The sequence below is a fragment of the Eschrichtius robustus genome, chromosome 17 (assembly GCF_028021215.1).
Source record: "Eschrichtius robustus isolate mEscRob2 chromosome 17, mEscRob2.pri, whole genome shotgun sequence".
NCBI lineage: Eukaryota > Metazoa > Chordata > Mammalia > Artiodactyla > Eschrichtiidae > Eschrichtius > Eschrichtius robustus.
Window position 1 is genome coordinate 331,259 of NC_090840.1, and position 25,409 is coordinate 356,667.

The 25,409-nt window shown below is 42.7% G+C and overlaps 1 protein-coding gene across 9 annotated transcripts in view; it reads left to right on the forward strand.

Moving 5' to 3' along the window:
- Nucleotides 1–25,409, forward strand: part of SPIDR (scaffold protein involved in DNA repair) — a 377,600-nt gene that overhangs the window by 265,324 nt on the left and 86,867 nt on the right. Inside the window, exon 1 of one of the 9 annotated variants that reach the window (XM_068525974.1) lies at nucleotides 20,597–20,697. The exons of the other annotated variants lie outside the window; for them this stretch is intronic. Within the exon in view, the coding sequence (XP_068382075.1) occupies nucleotides 20,642–20,697 (56 nt within the window). The 5' untranslated portion in view covers nucleotides 20,597–20,641. Of the gene's footprint in view, nucleotides 1–20,596; nucleotides 20,698–25,409 lie in introns of those variants that run through there. 9 annotated transcript variants of the gene reach the window in all.

Sequence of the window (25,409 nt, forward strand, 5' to 3'; positions counted from 1 at the left end):
TGTTCATGTTCTTTAAACACTGTATAATACCAACCCCTATCATTGATCCAATTCATATTTGCTTATGAGATTATTTAATGCATATTTAATGAGCTTATTGATAGTATGAAATAGCAATGGAAGTTCCCTTGTTCTTTTTTTATGTATTAAACCAGTGATAAACTTGAAAAAATCAAAAGGAATGGCAACAGCCTAGTGATGTGAGTACAGAAAATTATGAAAATAAAATTTTCATAAGAATATGAAGATAGCAAGAGTAATTTTCCAGATTCACAGCCAGATGACTATGCTGTGTGTATCCATAGTTCTAAGTCTGCATCTTAATCTGGCCTTGGTGATTTTCCAGCACCTGTTACCCATCAAGATCAAGAATGGTTTCAAGGTGGCCTTATATAAAAGGCATGGAATTTTCTGCCTGTTCCTGACCTCCTTTCCCTGGAAACTTTTGTTCCTAAAAGCGGCTGGAGACCTCTAATGGTCTGCACCGCCACCCTCCCGTGCCTGCAGCTGTGACCTGGAGCAGTACTGTGGTCACACTAGAACTTTCCTCTGAGCCAGGTTGCGGCTCTAATGTGTGCTCTGAGATGACAGCACAGAGTAGAGCCATGGGAGACAGAGTGACAGCCCGCAGCTTGGTGGGGGGCTGGAGGGTAGGCAGCCAAATGCAAGCACTGAGCACCACGTGCCTCTGCAGCCAAAGATGCACAGACGGGTGAGGTCAAGAGTGAGAGCCAGCTGGGCTGCCGCAGCTCGCTGCCCCTTTCTCCCTGTTCGCGTCTGTCACGTGGACCTGTTCTGCCCTGCCTCCCGGCTGCTGCTGGACCCAGAGCGCTTGGGGCAGCCAGCTGGCAGTCTTGGCAGGCTTACCCTCGTTGTGCTCATTGCTTGGCCCTGAAGTTCTAATTAGCTTGAGCCTAATCAGCCCCATGTGCCACAGAAAACTGCAGCAGACGTATCCTCCAAAACCATTCTCTGGAAGAGAGAGACACTGTGATATATGAACAGGGACGCTTGTTTCTTCCAGACCAGTTGGCCTGGCAGTGATATCAGTGTTCTGAACCTTCACGTTTATTTGCACGGATACAAAAAGAGAGGGACAGATAGATGCAAGGGCATCTAGACAGGTGCTTGTCGTATAGTGAGGATAATGGCCAGGTGTTGTGCATTCTCTGGGACTTGTCAGTGCTTTCAAAATCAGCCCATACATAGCGTTTTTGAATGTCACTTCTCCCGTTCAGCCATCTGAGGTCAAGGACTGTGACTCGTCTGGTTTTGGTACAGGAGCACGAAGGCAGTGGGCACGCGGCGGCACGTGTGGGTGGGGAAGAGGAGTGGCGGGTGCGGACCTGAGGACATAGTGCGTGGTTGTGTCCCCTTCCTTACTCAGGACTCACCAGGCTGTAGGGAGGCACCACATGTGCTGTCATTCCTCTAAGGAGACCGACAGGGAGGCTGGTGAGGTAGGTCAGAATCGCCAGGAACACTGTGCTTTAGGAAAGACAGAAGGTGAGACACTTGGACTCTGGGCCCCTGCAGGGTGGTCAATCAGTGTAAAGGAGCAGGCAGAGGGCAAAGAAGAAGGGCCCTTAGGTTCGAGCCCTGGTCTGGGAAGATCCCACATGCCTCTGAGCAGCTGGGCCCGTGAGCCACAATTACTGAGCCTGCGCGTCTGGAGCCTGTGCTCCGCAACAAGAGAGACTGCGATAGTGAGAGGCCCGCGCACCGCGATGAAGAGTGGCCCCCACTGGCCGCAACTAGAGAAAGCCCTCGCACAGAAACGAAGACCCAACACAGCCAAAAATAAAATAAAGAAATAAATAATTTTTTTTTTAAAAAAAGGGCCCTTAGGGGAGGAAGCAAGGGGGGAATAAGAGCTGCTCTAGAGCGAGAATGTTCATAAAGAGAAAAAGAGAGTCCAGTTGAGAATGACTGAAAGGTTTCAAAGCATTTGTTACCATTCCTGCAGCGCTAAGAGAAATCAAGAAGAAATCAAGCAGCCACAGGTAGAAGGTGAAAGGATGAAAACAATATTTAACTAAATGAAACTTAATTAGCTGAGGAGGAAGGGACCCATGATTTGAATTAAAGAAAGAAGAAGGTCTGCGTTGTGCAGGGAAAGCTGGCGGGGTAAGGTGTCCCTGGTCTGGCGTAGCTCTGATTGTCTCATAGATGCTCTGTGGGGTCCTCGGCTGTGTCCTGGCCTGTCCTTCCTCTCTCTGCTGTGGTATCTGAATGCAGGTGTCAAAAGTTCCTGCAGGAGGGGACGAGTAGAGAGGACCAGGCTGGTTAAATGTTGGGGAGTGGGAAGAGAAGAGCGAAATAAACGCCAAATTTCCCGATGTCTCACCACTTAACACAGCCTTTTGGAAAACTGAGAGGCGGCTTAGGCAGCTTTGCACCTCGAGTCTTTGCCCACAAATAAGTGACAGTGGAACACTGGCTGTGCAGGAGAGCCACAGACGTTCTTGGAAGGCCTGTCCTTCTGTGAGCTGTAGGAAAGTGGAAAACGGCAGTGACGGCAGAGACACCAGAAAGTGCTATCTTTAAATCTTTTGCAAGCAAGTAATTCCCATTTTTATTCTGCTCACTAAGGCATCATCTTCTCTTCAGAAAAGATGAGAATGAGAGATTTCCTACGATGATGTACTTTGCACCAGGGTTACTACATTTTTGGTAGCAAGTACATTCATCGTGGTAGACTATTTGCCAATGTTCGTTTATGTTTAAATTTTGAATTTCTTCCAGGTGCTTCCTAAAGAAGAGTATCTGGTCTGTTTTGGAGGGTGGGTGGAAAGTAGGGGAGAGACTGACCTAAGGATTGAGGTGCAGCAATGAAGCCCCATCCCAGGGGGCTCTCTGCCTTTTTTCCTGGCCATGTGACATCTGCAACTCTCCTGTCCCTTCTGGTCGGAGAGAGCATGCTCAGTTAACATTTAGTAAAAACAACACAAAGAGTGCATATTTGCATAGGGACATGCATAAATGGCCACGTAATAAACAGACTACCTGGAAGTTTACATGAGGAGAGGCTGTTTCCATCACTGCCTGGGGAGGAATTTGACATTGTGGGACCGGTACCCTGAATGCCTGTTAGAACAGGTGGATTTTGTGTGTGCACATCACCTTTTCTTTGAAAAGTTTTTTTGATTAAGGTGAAATTCACATAACATAAAATTAAGCATTTTATAGTGTTCAACTCAGTGATATTTAGTACATTCACAGTGTTGTGCAACCACTATTTCTATTTAGTTCCAACACATTTTTCATAACGCAGACGGAAACCTTGCACCCATTAGCAGTCCCTCCCCGTAAACCTCCCCAACCCGGCCCGCCCCTGGTAACTGCAGGTCTGCTTTCTGTCTCTACATCTCTACCTGTTCTGGACATTTCATGTAAATGGAGTCATACAGTGTGTGGAGTTTTGTGTCTGGTGTCTTTCACTCAGCATCATGTTTTCAAAGTTTGTCCATGATGGAGCCTTTGTCAGTGCTTCGTTCCTTTTTATGGCTGAATAATATTCCATTGTATAGATATATCAAATTTCATTTATCCATTCATCAGCTGATGGGCATTTGGGTTGTTTCCACTTTGGGCTATTATGAGTGATGCTGCTGTGAACATCTTCCCAGAAGTCTTTCTGTGAACACGTTTTCATTTTCCTTGGGTATATCCCTAGGAGTTGAATTGCTGGGTTATATGGTAATTCTATGTTTAACTTTTTGAGGAACCACCAGAATATTCTCTGCAGCAAATGCACCATCTCATATTCCCTCCAGCTACGTATCAGGGCTGCAATTTCTCCACATCCTCCCTGACACTTGTTATTTTCTTTCTTTTAATAACAACTGTTTTAACTCGTGTGAAGAGATATTTTTACTTCTTCCTTTCCAATGTATTTGTCATTTGTTTCTCGTTCTTACCTAATTGCTCTGGCTGGAATTTCCAGTACAACGTTAAACGCAGATAGCAAGAGAAGGTATCTTCATCTTGTTCCTGATCTTAGGAGAACTTCATCTTGCGCCACCGAGTCTGATGTTTGTGGATTTTTCACGTATGTCCCGTGTCAGGTTGAGGAAGTTCCCTTCTGTTCCTAGTTTGTTGAGTGCTTTTATCATAAAAGAGTGTCGGATTTTGTCAAATGCTTTTTCTGCACAGCCTAATCCAACTTTTTTGGGATTACACATTATGCGGTTAGGGATCAGAGAAGTTTACTAACATGGTGATTCTTAGTAGAGAAGGTGTTGTGACCAAATTATTAAAATAATTGCTTTGAGTCACCAGGTTATGGAACTACTTCTATTCTACTTGATCCTTCTTGGCAATAATATTCTCTGTAATAGGAGTTTACAAACATGCACTTATCTTTGCTTTTTTAAAAATTGATTTTAATACACTTTTTATTTTAGAATAGTTTTAGATTTACAAAGATAATACAGAGAGTTCCACATACCCCATACCCAGTTTCCCCTATTTTTTTTAATTGAAGTATAGTTGATTGATAATATTGTATAAGTTTCAGGTGTGATTTCCCCTATTTTTAACCTCATATATTATTATGATACAGTATCACATTTATTGAATCAATATTGATACTATTATTATCAACTGAAACTTATACTTTATTCACGTTTCTTCAGATTTTCCCTAAAGTCCTTTTTCTGTTCTAGGGTCCCATCCACAGACCATACTACATTTAGTTGTCATGTCTTCTTAGGCTACTTCAGACTGTCAGTTTCATAGATCTGCTTTCCTTTGGTGACCTTGCCAGTTGTGAGGATTACTGGCTAGGTATTTTGTAGAATATCCCTTAATTTGTGTTTTTCTGATATTTAGGGTGGTATGAGTTTGGGGAGGAAGATCACAGGTGAAGAGCCATTTTCCCCACATCATGCCAAGGGCACGTCCCGTCAGCACGACTTATCTCTGCTGTTGCTGACTTGATTACTGGTTGAGGTAGTGTTTATCAGGTTTCTACACTGTAACGTTACTTTTTAAAAAATTAACTTAGTTTTAACTCCTGTTCGATAATGTCCTGGGGACAGAGCTAGAGCATTCACTGTACGTCCCTTAGTATCTAAGGGAGTCTGAAGCAAGAGCATTTGTGACTTTTACAAGCTCAGAGCAGAGTGATGTACAAGCCAGATTTCCGAGTTGTCTTTGAAGTCATTTATTATTCGTGTTCATTTCTGTATTGAAGGTACATGGTTGGGATTCTTCGCCCGCAAACATAGTTGTATGGTGAGAAGAGCATTACTCTGGCCATCAGAAGACCCGTTATCTCCCTTTAGAAGGTCAGGTGGGAACAGTGGGCCCGTGTTGCCAGGGTACTGTTCAGTTAGGCAACCTTTATCGAGCCTCTTGTGGCACATCATCCTGCAGCGCAAAAAATGGCATTAACAGGAAAGAAACTAGAGCCCCGTCCTAAAATAACTACATGAACAAAAGTCACCTCCATGCCCAGACTTGCCCTGGGTGATCCTCAATGCGTGTGGGGTAGGAAACTCTAAGGAGATGAGTGTCGTGCCTGTGTCAGGGCACCTGCGTGCCCACTCTCGGTGCCAGGAGCCTGCGTGTTTGAAGTATGCAGAGCCACGCGTGGCCCTCGGGGCAGCTGTGGCATCTTCAGGGTGCGTGGCATCCTCAGGGCTTTCCTTTAGGCCACAGTGGACCTTAATGTCACAAGAAAGCTGTGAAAGTTGAGAGTGTGTGATGAAGACAGGAGTTGAAGGCAGGAGATCATGCAGAGTTCAGGCTTTTATGTTTGAGTTTTGTGTTTGAATCAGAATTCCTCCCATGTGTCATTTCTAGTTGATTTGTCCAGCTGGGTTTGGTTTTTTTTTTTAGTTAACAAAATATCTTCCTTTTCTTTATCTTCTGTAGCAGAGGTTTATGTATCAGTGACATCTTTTCTTGTCATCCAATTCAACCAAAATAATTTAGTTGTTTTTATTTAGTCTTGAAGGAAAACTAAACTGAATTTATTCAAATTCTGAATCACTTGAATTAAAGGTTTTTTCCCTTTAGGTGCATACATTAACCCAAACTGTAATAAAATACGGCCAAGGATGATAGGCTGGGCAGTGAACATTTTCTAAATTTTAACAGGAGTTAATTTTTCTTTATATATCTATATTTTTTCATAGTTTAATTTTGTAAACATGTTAGTACTTTTGCAAAAGAATATAAATAAATGTGTTGCTTTTCCATAATTATCTGGGAAGCAATTTATTACTCTATACAAAGTGTTATTTTTTAAAATCCATTTGTATTGTATAAGAATTTTTATTTAGTTTAGGTGCTGTTTATTTTGTTGTTGGTTTTTAAGAACAACTAAGTAAGTGACTTCAAAAGTAATGGTAATTATTTGATTCCGTTGGTCTTCAGCTTCATTCATGAGGACTTACAAGTTAGTTTGGGAGCCATCTCAGTGTCAAATTGGAATACTGTGCTGTCATTTAAAAATAAGGAATGTGAAAGCTCTTTTGTATTAATATGGAATCATCTTCAGCATGTACTATTAAAACAAATGAGAACAAAGTCCAAAACAGTATACAAAATGTACTACCATTTGGTTGAAACAAGTTTGGCGGGGGGTGCAGTGTGCACCTAAATGCTTTATATGGATAAACTATTTCCGGAAGAATCCACAAGAAGGGAGTAACTTTAGTTGTCCCAGGAGGAGAACTAGGTGGTCGGGGAAGGAAGGAGAGGTTTGAATTTGAATCATGTGAATGGCTTACCTGTTGTAAAAGAAACTCTTTTGATAAATTTTCTAGGGCAGAAGTGAGGGCCAGCTTTAGGTTTTGTTAATGGTTGAACCTCACTTTCATTTCTTCTAAGTCATGGAGTCAGTTTCATGTGGCTCTAAGACAAACTTGTACCGATGGATCTTTGAATATTTCTTTCCAGGTGGGAGGAGTATTCAGCTTTGGTTTGGTTAATTTGTGTTTTTTGGTTTGCATGTCTTTCAATAAAAATGTTATAGAATCATGGAGTCTTAAGAGTTGGATTGGCCCTTAGATACCAGTTGTAGATCATTGACTTGATGTTTTAGCCTTAGCTGCAGAGAGTTTGAAGTCTCAGGGGGCAGGCACATTGCTCTGCCTCAGCCATTCATGCATGTGAAGTTCTGTTCCAAGAAAGTTCTCTCCTATCTTGAGCCTAAATTTGTCCTCCTGCATCTTCTAACCCTTGGAACTGATGCTTCCTCTCAGGGTTCTGTAAAATTGATCTGTTTGCTTTTATGCATGACAGCCCTAAATGTGAAAATTACACACACAAAACATGGTTCTCATCATAATCATAGCTGTTTTCCTACGTTAAAGCCTGGGAAGTTGTTGGTGAGCTTCTCTGTCTTTGCTTTGTTTTTACAATTTATTTTTGGCTGCGTTGGGTCTTTGTTGCTGCGCACGGGCTTTCTCTAATTGTGGCGAGCGGGGGCTACTCTTCAGTGCGGTGTGTGGGCTTCTCCTTGTGGTGGCTTCCCTCGTTGCGGAGCACGAGCTCTAGGCGCGTGGGCTCAGTAGTTGTGGCTCATGGGCTCTAGAGCGCAGGCTCAGTAGTTGTGGCGCACGGGCTTAGTTGTTGCGCATCATGTGGGATCTTCCAGGACCACGGCTTGAACCCGTGTCCCCTTGCATTGGGAGGCGGATTCTTAACCAATGCGCCACCAGGGAAGTCCTCTGTCCTTGCTTTTGAAGTTGAATTTTTTTGGACCCAAATGCAACACCTTGTATTTAAAATTTATTTAAATTTTACTTTGGCAGATTCAGCCCATGAACCAATTCATTGTTTTAATCCTGATTCTGTCAACTAAAAATTATGTTATTTCTCCCCACTTTCTCTTTTAAGACTTATTTTTTTAGATCAGTTTTGGGTTTACAGCAAAATTGAGGGGAAAGTACAGAGATTTCCCATATACCTCTTTCCCCACATACATATAGCCTCCTCCAGATCAACATCATTCACCAGATGGTGCGTTTTTATCAAGGATGAACCTGCATTGACGTGTCATAATCACCCAGAGTCCATAGTTTACATTCGGGTTCACTCTTGGTGATGTACATTCATGGGTTCGAACAATAGTGTAATGACCTATATCCGTCATTATAATATACAGAATATTTTCACTGCTCTGAATATCCTCTGTGCTCTACCTGTTCATCTCCTCTGCCACACCCCTGACAACCACCAATATTTTTATTGTCTCCATAGTTTTGTCTTTTCCAGAATGTCACATACAGTCTGCCCTTCTGTATCTGTAGGATGTAGAACCCGTGGATACAGAGGGTCAGCTCTACTATGTCATTTTTTTTTTTTTAATAAATTTATTTATTTGTTTGTTTTGTTTTTTGTTTTTTGGCTGTGTTGGGTCATCGTTGCTTTGCGCGGGCTTTCTCTAGTTGTGGTGAGTGGGGGCTACTCTTCATTGCGGTGCACGGGCTTCTCACTGCGGTGGCCTCTCTTGTTGCGGAGCACGGGCTGTAGGCACGCAGGCTTCAGTAGCTGTGGCACGTGGGCTCAGTAGTTGTGGCTTGTGGGCTCTTGAGCGCAGGCTCAGTAGTTGTGGCGCATGGGCTTAGTTGCTCCATGGCATGTGGGGTCTTCCCGGACCAGGGCTTGAACCCATGTCCCCTGCTAGTGTTGGAGGGTCTCCTGCAGAGGTGGGGGATGGCTCTGTCTCACTGTGAGGACAAGGACACTGGCAGCAGAAGTTCTGGGAAGTACTCCTTGGCGTGAGCCCTCCCAGAGTCCGCCAGTAGCCCCACCCTACTATGTCATTTTTTTTAAGGGACTTCAGCACCTGCAGATTTTGGTATCCATGGGGGTCCTGGAACCAATCCCCTCTTGATACCAAGGGGCAAATGTAGTTGGAATCATACATTATGTACCCTTTTCAGATCAGGTTCTTAAACTCAGTAATATGCATTTAAGTTTCCTCTGTGTCCTTTCATGGCTTGATAGTTCATTTCTTTTTAGCACTGAATAATATTCCATTGTCTGGATATACCACAGTTTATCCATTCACCTACTGAAGGATGTCTTGGTTGTTCCCAAGTTTTAGTAATTATGAATAAAGCTGCTATAAACATCCACGTGCAGGTTTTTTTTTGGGGGGGGGGGGCAATAAATTTTCAGCTTTTTAAGGTAAATACCAAGGAGTATAATTGTTGGATCACATCATTAAAGTAGGTTTAGTTTTGTAAGAAACTGCCAAACTGTCTTCCAAAGTGGCTGTACCATTTTTCATTCCCACCAGCAGTGACTGACGACAGTTCCTGTGAGTCCACGTACTCACCAGCGTATGGTGTCAGTGCTCTGGGTTTTGGCCATTCTAATAGGTGTGTAGTAGTTGTCTTACATTGCTGTCTTAATCTGCATTTCCCTGGTGACATATGATGTGGAGCATCTTTCCCTATGCTTATGTGCCATCTGCATGTACATCTTCTCTGGTGAGGTGTTTTGTGTTCTTATTGTCGAGTTTTAAGAGTTCTTTGTATATTTTGGATTACAGTCCTTTATCAGATGTGTCTTTTGCAGATATTTTCTCCCAGTCTGTGGCTGTCTTTTCATTCTCTGCATAGTGTTTTCCTCAGAGCAGAAATTTTTAGTTTTAATCAAGTCCAGCTCATCAGTTATTTCTTTCATGGATCATGTCTATGGTGGTGTATCTAAAAAGGTTATCACCATACCCAAGGACATCTAGATTTTCTCCTATGTTATCTTCTAGGAGTTTTATAGTTTTGCATTTCACATTTAGGCCTATGATCCATTTTGAGTTAATTTTTGTAAAGGGTATAAATTCTTCGTCGAGATTCATTCTTTTGCATGTGGATGTCCAGTACCATTGCATGTGGATGTTCCAGTATCATTTGTTGAAAAGACTGTCTTTGCTCCATTGTATTGCCTTTGTTCCTTTGTCAAAGATCAGCTGACTCTATTTACAGGGATCTATCTCTTAGTTCTCTGTTCGGTTCCGTTGATCTATTTCCCGTTCTTTCACCAGTACCACACTTTCACTAGTACTTAAGGTGGAAACTTAGATCATTTATTTTAGATTATTCTTCGTTTCTAATATAATATGAAGCTAATACTGTAGCTTTATAGTAAGTCTTAAAGTTGAGTAGTGTCAGTCCTCCAACTTTGTTGTTCTTCAATATTGTGTTGGCTCTTCTAGGTCTTTTGCAGCTATATGTAAACTTCAGAATCAGTTTGTCAGTATCCGCAAAATAACTTGCCAGGATTTTAATTGTGATTGCACTGAATCTATAGATCCAGTTGGGAAAAACTGACATCTTGACAATACTGGGTCTTCCTATCCGTGAACTTGGAATATCTCTCCATTTATTTATTTCTTTGATTTCATTCATCAGATATTGGTAGTTTTCTTCATGAAAATCTTGTAATAAATTATTATACCTCAGTGTACCTAAATATACCTAAGTATTTCATTTTGGGGGGTGCTAATATAAATGGTAGTGTGTTTTTAATTTTAAATTACATTTGTTTGTTTTCAGTGTATAGGAAAACAATTGACTTTTGTGTATTAACCTTGTATCCTGCAACCTTGCTATAATCGTTTACTAGTTCCAGGAGTTTTTTGATTGATGCTTTCAGATTTTTTACATAGACGGTCAAGTCTGCAAACAAAGGCAGTTTTATGTCTTCCTTCCCAATCTGTATGCCTTTTATTTCCTTTTCGTGTGTTACGCATCAGCAAGTACTTCCAGCATAATGTTGAAAAAGGAATGGTGAGAGGGGACATCACTGCCTTTTACCTGTTCTTAGTGGGAAAGCTTCCAGTTTCCCACCATTGAGTATGATGTTAGCTGTAGGTTTTTTGAATAGTCTTCATCAAGTTGAGAAAGTTCCCCTCTATTCCTAGTTTACTAAGAGTTTTTATCAACAGGAAATATCAGGTTTTGTCAAATGTTTATTCTGCATCTATTGATATGATCATGTAATTTTTCTTTTTTAGTCTGTTGATGTGATGGTTTGCATAAATTGACCTTCAAATGTTGAATCAGCCTTGCAAAACTGGGATAAATCCTGCTTGGTCATGGTACATAATTCCTTTTATACACTGTTGAATTTAATTTGCTAATACTTTGTTGAGGATTTTTGCATCTATGTGTTGAAGAGACATGTTGGTTGGTAGTTTTCCTTTCTTATAATACCTTTGTCTGCTTTTGGTATTAGGGTAATGCTGGCCTCATTGAATAAGATAGGAAGTGTTCCTTCTGCTTTTATCCTCTGAAAAAGATTGCAGAGAATTGATATAATTTCTTTCTTAAGTGTTTGGTCAAATTCACCAGTGAACCCATCTGAGCCTAGTGCTTTCTGTTTTGGAAGATTATTAATTATTAATTGAATGTTTTTAATAGATACAGCCTTGTTCAAATTACCTACTTCTTGTGTGAGTTTTGGCAGACTGTGTCTTTCAAGAAGTTGGTCCATTTCATCTAGGTTATTAGATTTGTGGGCATAGAGTTAATTATAGTATTTCTTTAGTATCCTTTTAATTTTTTTTTTTTTAAATGGCCCTGTCTTTTTTTTTTTTTTTTAGGTCGCATTGGGTCTTTGTTGCTTTGCGTGGTCTTTCCCTATTTGCAGGGAGCCAGGGCTACTCTAACTTGCAGTGCGTGGGCTTCTCATTGCGGTGGCTTCTCTTGTTGTGGAGCACGGGCTCTAGGTGCACGGGCTTCAGTAGTTGTGGCACATGGGCTCAGTAGTTGTGGCTCACGGACTCTAGAGCGCAGGCTCAGTAGTTGTGGCGCACTGGCTTAGTTGCTCCGTGGCATGTGGGATCTTTCCGGACCAGGGCCCGAACCCGTGTCCCCTGCATTGGCAGGCAGATTCTTAACCACTTGTGCCACGAGGGAAGCCCTCCTTTTAGTTTCCATGGAATCTGTAGTGATGTCCCCTCTTTCATTTCGTTTTTTTTAAGTCTCTATTGAATTTGTTACAGTATTGCTTCTGTTTTATGTTTTGGTTTTTCAGCTGTGAGGCCTGTGGGGTCTTAGCTCGCTGACCAGGGATCAAACCACCCCCCTCCCCCGCATTGGAAGGCAAAGTCTTAACCACTGCACTGCCAGGGAAGTCCCCGCTCTTTCATTTCTGATATTTAGTAATTTGTGTTCTCTCTTTTTTTTCTTGTTAGCCTGGCTTAGAGGCTTATAGATTTTATTGATCTTTTCAAAGGATCAGCTTTGGTTTCATTGATTTGCTCTATTGATTTCCTTTCAGTTCCATTGATTTCTACTCTAATCTTTATTCTTTCATTCATTCATTCATTCATTCATTCATTTATTTATTTATTTATTTATTTATTTATTTATTTATTTATTTTCCCTGCTTACTTTGGATTTAGTTTGGTCTTCTTTTTCTAGTTTCCTAAGGTGGAAACTTAGATTACTGATGTTAGATGATTTTTCTTTTCTAATATATGCGTTCGGTAGTATAAATTTTCCTCTAAGCGCTGTTTTTGCTGTGTCCTACACATTTTGATAAGTTGTGTTTCCATTTTCATTTATTAAAAATTTTAAAATTTCTCTTGAGATTTCTTCTATGACTCGTGTTATTTAAAAGTTTGTCTTAACCTATGGAATGGGAGAAAATATTTGCAAATTATGCAGCTGACAAGGGATTAATTTCCAAAATATACAAGCAGCTCATGCAGCTCAATATCAGAAAAACAACCCAATCCAAAAACGGGCAGAAGACCTAAATAGGCATTTCTCCAAGGAAGACATACAGATAGCCAGCAGGCACATGAAAAGATGCTCAACATCGCTAATTATTAGAGATATGCAAATCAAAACTACAATGAAGTATCACCTCACAACAGTCAGAATGCCCATCATCAAAAAGTCTACAAATAATAAATGCTGGAGAGGGTGTGGAGAAAAGGGAACCCTCTTGCACTATTGGTGGGAATGTACATTGATACAGCCACTATGGAGAAACAGTATGGAGGTTCCTTGAAAAACTAAAAACAGAGCTACCATATGATCCAGCCATCCCACTCCCGGGCATATATCCAGAAAAGATGAAAACTCTCATTCGAAGAAATACATGCACCCCAGTGTTCAGAGCAGTACTATTTACAATAGCCAAGACATGGAAGCAACAAGATGAATGGATACAGAAGATGTGGTGTATATATATACAATGGAATATGACTTGGCCATAAAAAAATTGAAATAGTGCCATTTGCAGCAACATGGATGGACCTAGAGATTATCATACTAAGTGAAGTAAGTCAGAGAAAGACAAATATCATATGATATCACAAAAATGGAATCTAAAAAAAAAACTGATACAAATGAACTTATTTATACAAATACACAATACAAAACAGAAATAGACTCACAGACATAGAAAAACAAACTTATGGTTACCAGAGGGGAAAGGTGGGGGGAGGGACAAATTAGGAGTTTGGGCTTAACAGATACACACCACTATATATAAAATAGATGAACAACAAGGACCTACTGTATAGGTCCAGGAACTGTATTCAGTATTTTGTAATAACCTATAATAGAAAAAGAATCTGAAAGAGTTATATATTCAGTTATATATAACCAAATCACTTTGCTATACACCTGAAACATTGTAAATTACTATACTTCAATTTTTAAAAAAAGTTTGTCTTTAATCTCCATGTTTTTTGAGATTTTTCGGTTATCTTTTCGTTATTGAATTCTAGTTTAATTCCACTGAGAGCATACATTGTATAGTTTCTGTTTCTTTAAGCATGTTAAGATGTGTTCTGTGGCCCAGACTGTGGTGTGTCTTGGTGAATGTTCCATGTGGGCTTGAAAAGAATGTGTCCTCTGCAGTTGTTGGATGAAGTAGTCTATAGATACCACTTATATCCAGTTGATTAACAGTGTTGTTGAGTTCAACTGTGACCTTGCTGATTTTCTACCAGCTGGATCTGTCCATTTCTGAGAGAGAGGTGGTAAAGGGTCCAGCCGTGATAGGGGATTCATCTGTTTCTCTTTGTAGTTCTGTTTTATCCCATGGAGTTTGATGCTCTGTTGTTAGGCACATACACATTAAGAATTGTTACGTCTTCTTGGAGGAGTGACCCCTTTATCATTATGAAATGTTCTTTATCTGTAATAACTTTCCTTACTTTGAAGTCTGCTCTGTCCGAAATTAAAGTAGCTCCTCCTGCTCTCCTTATGTAAGTGTTAGCATGTTATTTTCAGTATTATGGTGCCCTAATACTATTACTGTGTTATTATGTCAGCATGGGATATTTTTCTTCATCCATTTACTTTCAATCCACTTTATATTTAAAGTGGGTTCTTTTTCTGTCTTTTGTGGCTTAATTGAGCATTTTATATGATAACATTTTCTCTCCTGTTTTTAGCACATCGGTTATGCTTATATTTTTACTTTTTTTTAGTGGTTGCCCTAGAGTTTGCAGTATACATTTACAACAAATCCAAGTCCACTTTTAAATAACACGGATCACTTCTGGGTAGTGTGAGTACCTTATAAGAACAAGACAATCCTGATTCCATCCCGCACCCCATCCCTTGTATTGTTGCTGTCATTCATTTCACTTATGTGTAAACACACGTAGGCATGTGTATGTATGCATAAGAAATATACATAAGCATATATAATCGAATACATTGTTGCTATTATTATTTCAAACAAACTGTTATCTATTAGATCCATTAAGAATTAATACAAAAGTCTTTATTTTTACCTTCACTTATTCCTTCCTCGGTCCTCTTCCTTCATGTAGATCCGAGTTTCTGATCTATATCGTTCTTCTTCTCTCTAAAGAACTTCTTGTATCATTTCTTGCAAGGCAGGTCTACTGGCAACAGATTGCCCCAATTTTTGTTTGAGAAAGTCTTTATTTCTCCTTCACTTTTGAAGGATAATTTCACAGGGTACAGAATTCTAGGTTGGTGGGGCTTTTTTCTCTCAACACTTTAAATCTTTCACTCCACTCCCTTCTTGTTTGCATGGTTTCTTAGAAGTCAGGTATAATTCTTACCTTTTTTCCTCTGTAGAGAAGGTGGTTCTTTCCTCTGGCTTCTTTCGGGTTTTTTGTTTATTGTTCATTTTTTTGGCATTTATTCCTGCTTGGTGTTCTCTGAACTTCCTGGATCTGTGATTTGGTGTCTGACGTTAATTTGAGTGAGTACTTCAACTGAACGTGGAAATGGAGGTGATGACGGGAGACCCTGGAGGGGCGTCACACAGGCAGATGGAGTATGGGACTGGGGTTTGGGGGGGTGGTGATGACATAACGACTCAGAGTCTGTACTGCAGGTTAACGTCTCAGGCCCCTAGTGTCAGCCCTGCATGTCCAGGGCAAAAAACCCTTGCATCCAGCAGAATCGTGCATTGAATAACATTTTCAAGCTATTCAAGGACATGAAAAAAAGGCCGGGGCAACTTCCTAAGTTGTCAGTTGACATTGCAAGTAACCTCATACATTAAAAGGCTGGGTTAGGTCAAAACCTATGATACTATGAAATAATCCAGGCACTGTTTGCTTTATTCTTGGCCATGTTCATTTAACCACATCTAGCAAAGATGGAGTAGAGAAACAGTTGTGGGTGCCAGACTCCCAGATTCTTTATGCCACCAGGCAGTGTGGTCTGAGGCAAGCTAAGGATCCTCGGAGCCCCACACAAGTATCTGTGAGATGAAATGATGGAAAGAATCACCACAGCCCCTTCTAGCACTAACTAAAAGCCTGGGCGTTTTTAGCTGTGTAAAGAATTAAAATAGTGAGCATTTCTTTATCAGATGATTGCTTCCTCTTGGAAAGCAGTCAGTAAGGAATTACTTACATTTACTTAAGAATTTAGAATATCTGATAAGGCATTAATTCATCTTAGATTTAATGATACATTTGCATGACAAAAACTTAAGTACTCAAAGTGTGTATGTGTGCTCAAAGTACTCTAGCTCTGCTTTTGAAAGTTTTCTCTGCCTCCTATATGTTATAGAGCTAAATCCAAGATCAGTTGGGAAATTGGCCTCATGCACGAATAGATCCTGTGGTCCTGCCCTCCCCACCTCTGCTCCGTGGTCCCTGTACACACATCTCTGCACATACTATTCAGTAAACAACTGAGAGAACCAAGCTCAGCCGGTTCATTCACAGAGTATTTGGAAAGGGCTGTCTGAGCAGCCTTGACACACTGGCTGAAGTGGGGTGAGAGGCAGTGTTGGCATTTTCATTAGTTCTTTTTATAGCACTGAGCCAGCTGTAGCTGGTTAACTCAAGCCTGGGCTCCTATTAGTGTACAGGTCTCTTACGCAGGATAGAGGGCTTCTGATGGAAACAGATTTTGTTACTCATGATACCACCGACTGTGTTTACATGAACTCACCCAGTCTGTCATGAGATGTGATTTAGACGGGTTCCGTTAAAACACAGGAACTCCCTGAGTGCTCTTCAAATCACCCTTGAAAACAAAAATACAGATAGCTTTCCTTATTAAACCAGCCATCCTTCACAGATATGCTTCCCGTGGATGACGCTTTCGAAGAGAGCTAGGATGTTTTCCCATCAGTGTTATAAAAACTGGGTGGAGGAAGTTGTTTTTCCTCTGCCCACAGCAAGGAATCATCATCTTACAGGGGGTAGAGGATAACTTACCCAGGCATTTCTGGATAAGTTAAATAGAAGTGTTTGTCTTGCTGTAGCTTTTCAAGGGGTGAACTCTGACTGAAGGCAAAAATCTGACTTTTTTTAGACATCATTAATAGCTAGATGGAAATAAATGTATGTACACATATATTCATTTCTATCTGTAGGAGTGGAAATGGGAAATAAAAAAAACATTTTGAAGGGAGAGTGTTTATTGGATTCTTGTGTGGCTTGTTTTGGGGATTAAAGGATAAACCAATTTAGCCAGTGTTCTGAAGTAGCCAAGAATCTGTGAGGCTCAGCTACTTCCTGGATCAGTCTCACCAGAAATTAGAAAATATCGTCTTCTTTTAAACCTGATTTATTGGCAGAAGCGAGCCGAGGCATTTGAAATGATGAAGTCGTGAAAACACAAGGGCTGAGATTCTTCCTGTAACAGTTGCCGCAGCTGTTTGGGGAGACGCGGGCACCTCTCACAGGATCCAAAATTGTCCTTGATGCCTCCTGATGCTGTCTTTTTCCCCAGAACGGGGTCTGACCGTCTCAGAGGTTTAGTAGTTCCCGTTTCTAGGGCGGCGCTGGGGGCTGGACTGTCATCCACCTCGCAGGGTTGTTTAGGGGGTGAAATGCAGTAGCAGAGGTGAGGTGCCCGGCTCACAGTGGCGCTTCGTTCTGTTCTCATGTATGGAGTGGGGTTGGCAAGTGCAGTATTTTAGGCTGTCGCAGTCACTCACCTCAGCCTTTGCGGTGTGAAAGCAGCTCTGGGCAAGAACGCCTGAACAGACGGGCTGGTCCCAGTGAACCTTTATCTACAAAGACAGGTAGCAGGAAGAATTTGGCCCACAGGCCGTAGTTTGCCAACCCGCGATCTATACAAAGAGGCGCATTTCTTTATGTCTCGTATTTCCTTCGAAGGATAAAAGAGAGTTTTCAGCCAGTGTTTACTATAGCTGTAACTTCCCACAGCGCTCATCAGAATAACACGTGAAGGTGTAAGTATATGCTTACGTAGTTTTGAACTGCATACAAAGAAGAATGTGTAAAGTTAAAGTGCTTAATGTATTAATATATTAATTTTCAGATAAAATAGCTCCTGTCACATGTGGCGAAATGATGTGACTGTAGAAATGTCAGGATTCCTCTGTGCACTTGGCCTTCAGGTGTTGAATTACAAAATGACAGAGGCAGCATAGCAGACTTAGGAGCCAAAAGTAAGGTAAAAAAAACCAAACCTTTATACCAGGGTTTATGATTTGCGAGTGAGGGAATGAACACGGGAAAATAGAAAGCCCCAGGAAAAAAATGTAAATCAGGGTATGGGTGGAAGCAGGGCTCATGCAGATTCTGAGAGAAGCAGTGGGGAGTGGGAAGGAGCCCAGCGTTTGTGCTTCCCCCGCCACCCCTGGCGCCCCGCGGTCTCCCGACCCGGGCAGGCGGAGGGCATCGCGGCTTCACTTGCCCTGTGGCGCGCGTGCGGTGCTTCTCGAGCTTCCGCGTCCGCCGGGCCGGGCCGCGCGGACTCACCTGGTCCACGGGCGGCCCGCGCCCTCCGGGACAGCGGGGCGGCGGCAGGTCGCAGAGAAGAGGCGCCCTCTCCTGCGCCTCGTTCTCGTCCCGGCGCTGTGGCCCTGCGCCTGGCCGAACGCTCGCGGCTGAGCCGGCACCGCCGGTCCGCCCTGCCGGGGATGGAGATCAGGCCACCGCGTGTGGCCCGTGGGCTCAAAGGCAGGAGAGCAGCGGTCACGCGCGGGAAGTCACCTGCTGCCCTCAGGGCTCGGCAGGGGTCGGAGCAAGCCTGGAGCCAGCCGACCCGGCGTCCCGAGGGGAGGGCCCGAGGCAGGGGAGGTGGGCCCGCGCGTCCCTGGCAGCCTCTGCGCGACCCCCAGGCCTTGAAACAGTGGGGACAGCAAAGGCCGCGGCCCTGGGCCTCAGGCTTTGAACTTAACTCATTACAGTAGGTTTGAAGGAAGGTCTGTCCTGGGGTCATACAAACAGTTCTGGAAAATAAGAATTGAGGCTTTTGTCTACAATTACATGGGTCTTACCTCCTCATAACTCTGTACCTCATGTTAATGGATTAGTTAATGGATTTTTAAAACCACACGAATAGTACTGCATATTTTTAAACCAGAAAGGAGCACACAAAAGCACTGGATTCAGGAATCGTCACAATAGATACAGCAGGGCAAACGGTGAAAGAGTACCTTTGTATCTCAAAAGCAGGTTTAGATTTATTTGTTCCGATCATATGAAAAAGGAATGAAGGGCTGGTGAAGAATTCTTACTTGATTTTTCAGGGTTCACAACTCATCAGAAATTCAGAGAATCAACATACGGTTTTCATTTATAATTGTACTTTATTTTCTGGAAGGCCGGTGAAATACAGCTCCTTGATTTATATGAAATTTACTCCGTGACAAGCTAAGTCTTTCTAGTGAGACCAGAATCCAGGATTCAGCCGTTACCTCGGGCTGATCTGAGAGAGCTGAAGAGCCAAATGTTTTGTTGCTTTAGATTATTAAGTGATGATGACCATGAGCATTTATAATATTATTTTTAAATCGGCCTTGTGAGGTTTTAAGACACAGAACTGAATGTACTGCCAGATATTTTTGCAGGAGTCACAGATGTGAGAGAGAATTCTGCACACACAGCCCCCTCCCCAACACCCAAACAGAACATATTTTGCGTTAAACCCTTTGGAATGGACTATTTTTAGAAAAATGTCGGGGGGGGGGGGTTAGGAAATGTTTTTTCACAACTTTTTTCATTACATCCCATTAAAAAAGAAAAATTTACATTTTAATTTAATTGTGAGATGTCCTGTACTGTGATTGATTCTACTGATAGTGAAATGCCAAGTTGAACTACCATCCCATCTTTGTCAAACAAACAGCAGAGTTTTTTACCTACTCTGAAATTTGAGAGATAACACATGGTACCCAGGCGTGGGCCAGGCTTGGCAGGGCTACACCACAAGCAGGGTTGCTCAACACTGCACTCTGCACGCTTGTGCTCACAGCCCGTCTTGTGCATGAAATAAAGTGACCGTGGGAGTGACAGCCTGGTCCATTAACGTGTTTGTGTCATTTTAACGGATAAAAGCAACATGGTGACATCTATAGAAAATTTCAAAATTTGCACTAATAGAAAAATTATTCTCTTCGCTGTATAATCATTCTGTATGTTATCTTCTAGTCTTTTTTATAATACGTCTTTTAAGCCGAAATCATGAAACATTTTGTTCTCAGCCCAAAGAATGTCAGCACACTGTAATCATTTTTACTGCCTCTGTGCAACATTTCAATTTGACTGTGTACACAAGGGAGAAAAAAGGGAACTTGGTTGAGAACCTACAGTATGCCAAGTGCTTGTGTTTTTGTTTGCTTGTTTGAGGGGCTAATTAAGCACATAAAATATCCACGCAGTACCTGCCAGCGGCACTCTGCACAGCAGTGATGGAAAAGGCCAGCACCTGGGAGAGGTGGGTGTGAGTTCTCCCATTGCTCAGAGGAGACCGCTAAGAGGGCAGGAGGCCGGAGACTTGTCTCAGGCCGAGCTAGAACTCAAAGCCGAGTCTGTGTGCCTCTGAGCAATTTGCTGTTCTAAATGTAGCAGCCAAGGTATTTCACATTCTGTAGCTACCACTGGTTGTAGCATAAGCATGGTTACTCTCACATACTCTGGTGTGACCTGCACTGGCACTGATGATAGAAAAACTACAGAGGTAATATTTTTATTTGAATGTGAGCAGTTACTGTCAGCTGTCAAAACAGGTGGCTGTAATCTGGTGTTTGGAAAATTAACGTTGATAACATTGTTTCTTGATGTCTAGAACATTTTTCAACAAAAAGCCAGTCATGTATCCAGTCATAAAATTGCGTAAACTCTTTGATGAAGAAAGAAAGTAAAAGTCCCTGAGCATTTCATGTCACCTCTTGCAGCTTCTGGCTGTGTGGGTGGCAGTGCTTTTCTTAGGAAAGGGACAGTAACAGGGCTAACAGCACCATGGAAACAAGGACAACGCTACTACCTGTTGCTGGACCTCCGTGCCATGCTGCCAGGTGTGTATGAGATGATTTTGAAAGATGGGGTTTTTTTTTTTTTTTTTTCCTTTTTAAGACTAGACAGGGACATGTTTTAAAAACAAACAGACAAAAACAGGTATAAAGATGTGGGAAAGTAGATTTCAAAGATGAAGGAAGAAGAGAGGGAAGAAGCATCCCTTCTAGTCAGAGATCACTGTGTAGAACTATTTGTATATTAGGACTAAAATGTTACCACTTAGAGCAAACCCAAAAGAGAGAAAACACAGGCCTTGGCTTGAGTGTGTGTGTCCTGTTTTGCCTCCGACGTGTGGCTGCGCCTCCCCGACCTTCCTGGGCTGTGTGAGTTAGAGGAGGATGTGGCTGGGAGGCCCGTGCTGTCCTGGGTGAACAAGCAGCCGTCCCCGACGGGGGTAGGAAGGTGCTGGTGAGACAGATACTTGGCTTCAGGTCTCACTGCTTCTCGTGTCCTGTTGGTCAGGGCTTATGGCGGAAGTAATGGTCATTTTCCTTATTGTACAGCAGAGCCCACATTTGTATTTGGGAAGTGAATGCTGTAATTATGTTCAGTAGAGTTTTTCACATTGTGTTATTTCTGGTAGGTTTTGTTTTTTTTTTTTTAAATTAGAATTTTTGCTGAGATCATTGGAGAGTCACATGTAGTTATAAGAAGTAATGCAGTGTAGGTTCGTGTGTGCCCCACACAGTTCCATCACCGCAAAATCCCTTCTGTTGCCCTCTCATAATCACACCCCCTTCCCTCTGTCCCACCTCCCTCCCGCCCCGCCCCAGTGCCTGGCAGCCGCCCATCTGTTCTCCCTTTCTATCATTTTCTCCTTTCAAGAATATTATGTAAGTGTTGTGTAGATGTGCAGTGTGTAATCTTCGGGAACTGGCCTTTTTCGCGCAGCGTGATTCCCTGGAGGCTCGCCTGAGTTGTCTCTGAGTCAGTGGTGTCCATCCCTCGCTGTTGCTGAGTGTGCCTCTGGCTCTGGACGCCCCGCAGTTTGACCTCGCGTCTCACTGTTGGAGGACTTCAGGGCTGTTATGAATAAAGCTTCTGTGAGCGTCCGTGTATGCAGGCTTTTGTGTGAACCTGTTTTCGTTTCTCCGGGGCAAACGCCCCGGCGTGCAGTTTCTGGGTGGTTAGGGCAGTTACAGGCTCGGTTTGATGACAAGCGGCCGCACCGTTCCAGAGTGGCTGCGGCATCTGCCTTCCCGCCAGCAATGTGTGAGGGACCCAGTTTCTGAGCAGTGTCACCAGTGCTTGGCGCTGTCACTGTGTTTTATTCAGCCGTTTTGATTGGTGCTTGTGTGTTGAATTTTAAACCAAGGGTTTTGGATTTTTAATACCTTTTACTTTCCCCATGTTGGGACATATCTCGTGAACTACTTTAACAAATCTGAGTTTATCTTTCTGTGGGTCCCACTGGACTATAAAGCATCAATATAAGAAATTATTTCATTCAGGTCTGCATCCCTCACATAGAAAGCGGGGCCAGGCTCAAGTGTGGCTGACGGGAGAGGAGAGGGGACAGAGATAGAACTGTCTAACTGACTGCATTCACCACCACTATCAGCTAATATTCACTAAGCACGTTCGAAGTGCACAGCAATATCGTGGCTTGAAAAAAGCATAGTGAACTTAAGTGAGAGATGATCTCAGCTAGATCCTAGATGCAGAAAACAAAGAAAAGAAACTTTTCCACGTACAAAAGTGAGAGAGAAAACTCTTCATGGTCTGAGCCTCTGTAACCCTCCAAGGGAAAACCTCTACTCCTTACCGACCTGAAGTCAGCAGAGGTGTTCACTGCAGGCACCGTTTCTCTCTGAGCGTCATGCTGCCTGCCTGGCGCAGGAGAGCCTGCCCTCACCCGCCCGGGACCTGTGCCGGCTCTGCCAGCTGGATCCTGGTCCTGCAGCGTTGGCTGCCTCGTCTTTCACGAGGTATTATTTGTCGACAGGATTGCAGCCTCTGGTTTCTGCTTTGCGGTTTGTTAGCAACAGAAATGAAATAATGGAGCACTCAGTGGCTAGAGGAAAGTTTGCACCATCCGTGGGGGTAACTAGCAAGTTTCTAGTGAATCTCGTCTATTTCTGGCTGTAAAAATTAAACACCTCGCCCCAGGAAAGCATATCTATCATCAGGTAACACTTTACTTGACAGCGGGACCCCAAACTTTGCTCTATCATCGGTTAAAGAGAGCTGTGGAAGAACTATAAGCAAGCATCAAATATTAAAAAACCAGATTACCCTAAGAAGAGGCTATTTGAGCGAAAATGCCTCTGACCCCTGGGAGGGAGTAGGAGGCCTGCATGCAGACCCACGTCCCAGGGGGTGAAGATTGGGCAGACACACTCGTTGGCTTTCTGTGCGGCCGCGGGCAAGGTAGCCCGTCCACAAAGGGAGCTGTTTCCCTGTGCGCACGGAAATTGAGTCAGGAAAGCTTTCTAAGCAATTCGTGAATGCTGTACTGAGAAATGAGGTTAAATCTAAAACTGTAGCAATTTAGAAACATGTACTAGTAACAAAAGAGTAAAATAGTCATGCTAGTCAAGAAAAATATTATCCCATTACGCTGTATGCTTTAAACTTACACAGTGCTGTATGTCAGTTGTATCTCAGTAAAACCGGAAAAAATAAAGTAAAGCTAAATAAAGTGGAAAACTATTATTCCTTCCCAGTGTAGTGCAGATCGCCAAATCGCTACTGGAGGCTTCAGCTTCAGGGCGAGGGGTCCAGGGACCCACATGGCAGTTATCATTGTCTACATAGACTGAAATAGTGTCTGCCACAGATATATACTACTTTTTGAAAGTATGTAGATGTGATTTTTTTTTTTTTTAATTAACTAAAGTTCTTACTTTACTCACATTTCCTTAGATTTTTTCCTTAATGTTTTTATTCTACCCCTGGACCCCATCCAGGGACCACATCACATTTAGTGGTCATGTCTCTTTAGCCTCCTCTGGGCTGTGATAGTTTCTCAGACTTTCCCAGCTTTTGATGCCTTGACAGTTTCGAGGGGCACTGGTCAGGTATTTTGTAGAATCCCCTGAACTGGAGTTTATCTGATGACTCAGGATTAGACTGGGGTTTGTGGGTTCAGGGGAAGAAGTGCGCATTTTCACCACACCGTGTCGGGGTGCCTGCTGTCCGCATGACCTGTCACTGTTGCTGCTGGCCTTGATTGCCGGCTGAGGTGGGCTCCACTGGGAGGTTCCACCTCTCCCCTGCTCACCCTGAAGTCTTTGGAAGGAAGTCAGTCTGTACAGCCGCCCCCTAAGGCGCGAGTTCTGACACCCTCCGTGCCAGGGGAGTAACGATTCGGAGTTCCTCTGAAGAGCAGATTTCTCTTCTCCCTCACTTCTTTTCTCAATTATTTAGATCAGTATGGACTCATGAATGTTTATCTTATATTTGGATTATAATCCTAATACTGTTTTACTTATTCTGTTTGCTCAGATTGTTCCAGCTTTGGCCACTGAAGCTCGTTGCGCTGACTCCTTGTCTCTTTGATGTACTCCTGTCATTGTGGGTTTTCGGTTTGGCTTTGCTTTGTTTTCAGCATTTTCTTACTTCCTGACACTACATGATGCTCCAGGCTCCTCTTGTTTGCTTCCTGCCCCAGGCCTAGGATCAGCCGTATCTCCACGGAGTTCCTTTTGTTGGAGAATGGCTTTGAGATACCACAAAACACAGGAAGATTAAGAAAATACAAGTTCATTTTAAAGCGTTACAGGGTTGCGACCAGCTTCAGTAGTCATGGCCAGATAGAGGCTTCAGAAAGAGGAGTGCTCAGTTCTGGAATGTTTGATGTGTAGCTCTGACCATGGGCAGGGATTGTCTGTAGCCCACGGAAAAGGTCCTTCTCTCAAAATTGTTCTCTACGTAGAGCTTTCTTTAGCTTTTGTCCTCATTTCTGTCTCTCAGACAGTTTTCAGTATCACCCTCGACCTCTCTTTCCGTGGACAACACGTTTCTCACTTCCTGCTGTCACGAGGGTTTCTGGAGGAGCCTGGGTGTCTCTGCTGCGGATCCCGGCGGCCCCCCCCGCCCCCCCCCCCCCCCGGTCTGCTTTGCTGGGCCCCTTAGCTACGTGCCAGTGTCACCACGTCCTCGAACCATTTCAGGGTGTTTCTGCACAATAAGGCTCCTCTGAATGGTTTACCGTTTGTTTTATGAGACTCTGGCGCCTAGATGCTATGGTTTCTATGATCTGTGACTATGGTATTAAAAGAATGTGCATTCTCAAATACTTTTTAAAATATTGTTTGGCTGGATAAAAACTAGGTATTTTAGCTACTGGTTGCCAAATAGTAAGAGCCTTTTTTTTTAGCATCACAAATACTGTTTTTATGAAAATTTGGGATTCTTAGCTGAGATGTATTTAGTGGTGGTTGTCTAATGAAAATTGTACTAAGCAATAAATAGAAGGAAAGAAAAAATAATCTGGGTACACGCTTCCTTTGTTGTGTGTCACTCATTTTCTCAGGACATGTTTCCCTGTAGATATTCTATAGTTCTTGACACGTAAGTAACACTTTCTTGTAGATTTTCTCCTAAGTCATCCCAACAATTATATATTAAAAGGCCCAGGTCAAAAAAAAATCACGGGGTCTCTGCTGTCAAGGGACTCCTAGTCTAGATACGTGAACGGGTACGGTCCTGATCTCACCTGTCAGAAACTTACAGTATTCTACGACAGTGAGCACAGGTTTGTTTTGTT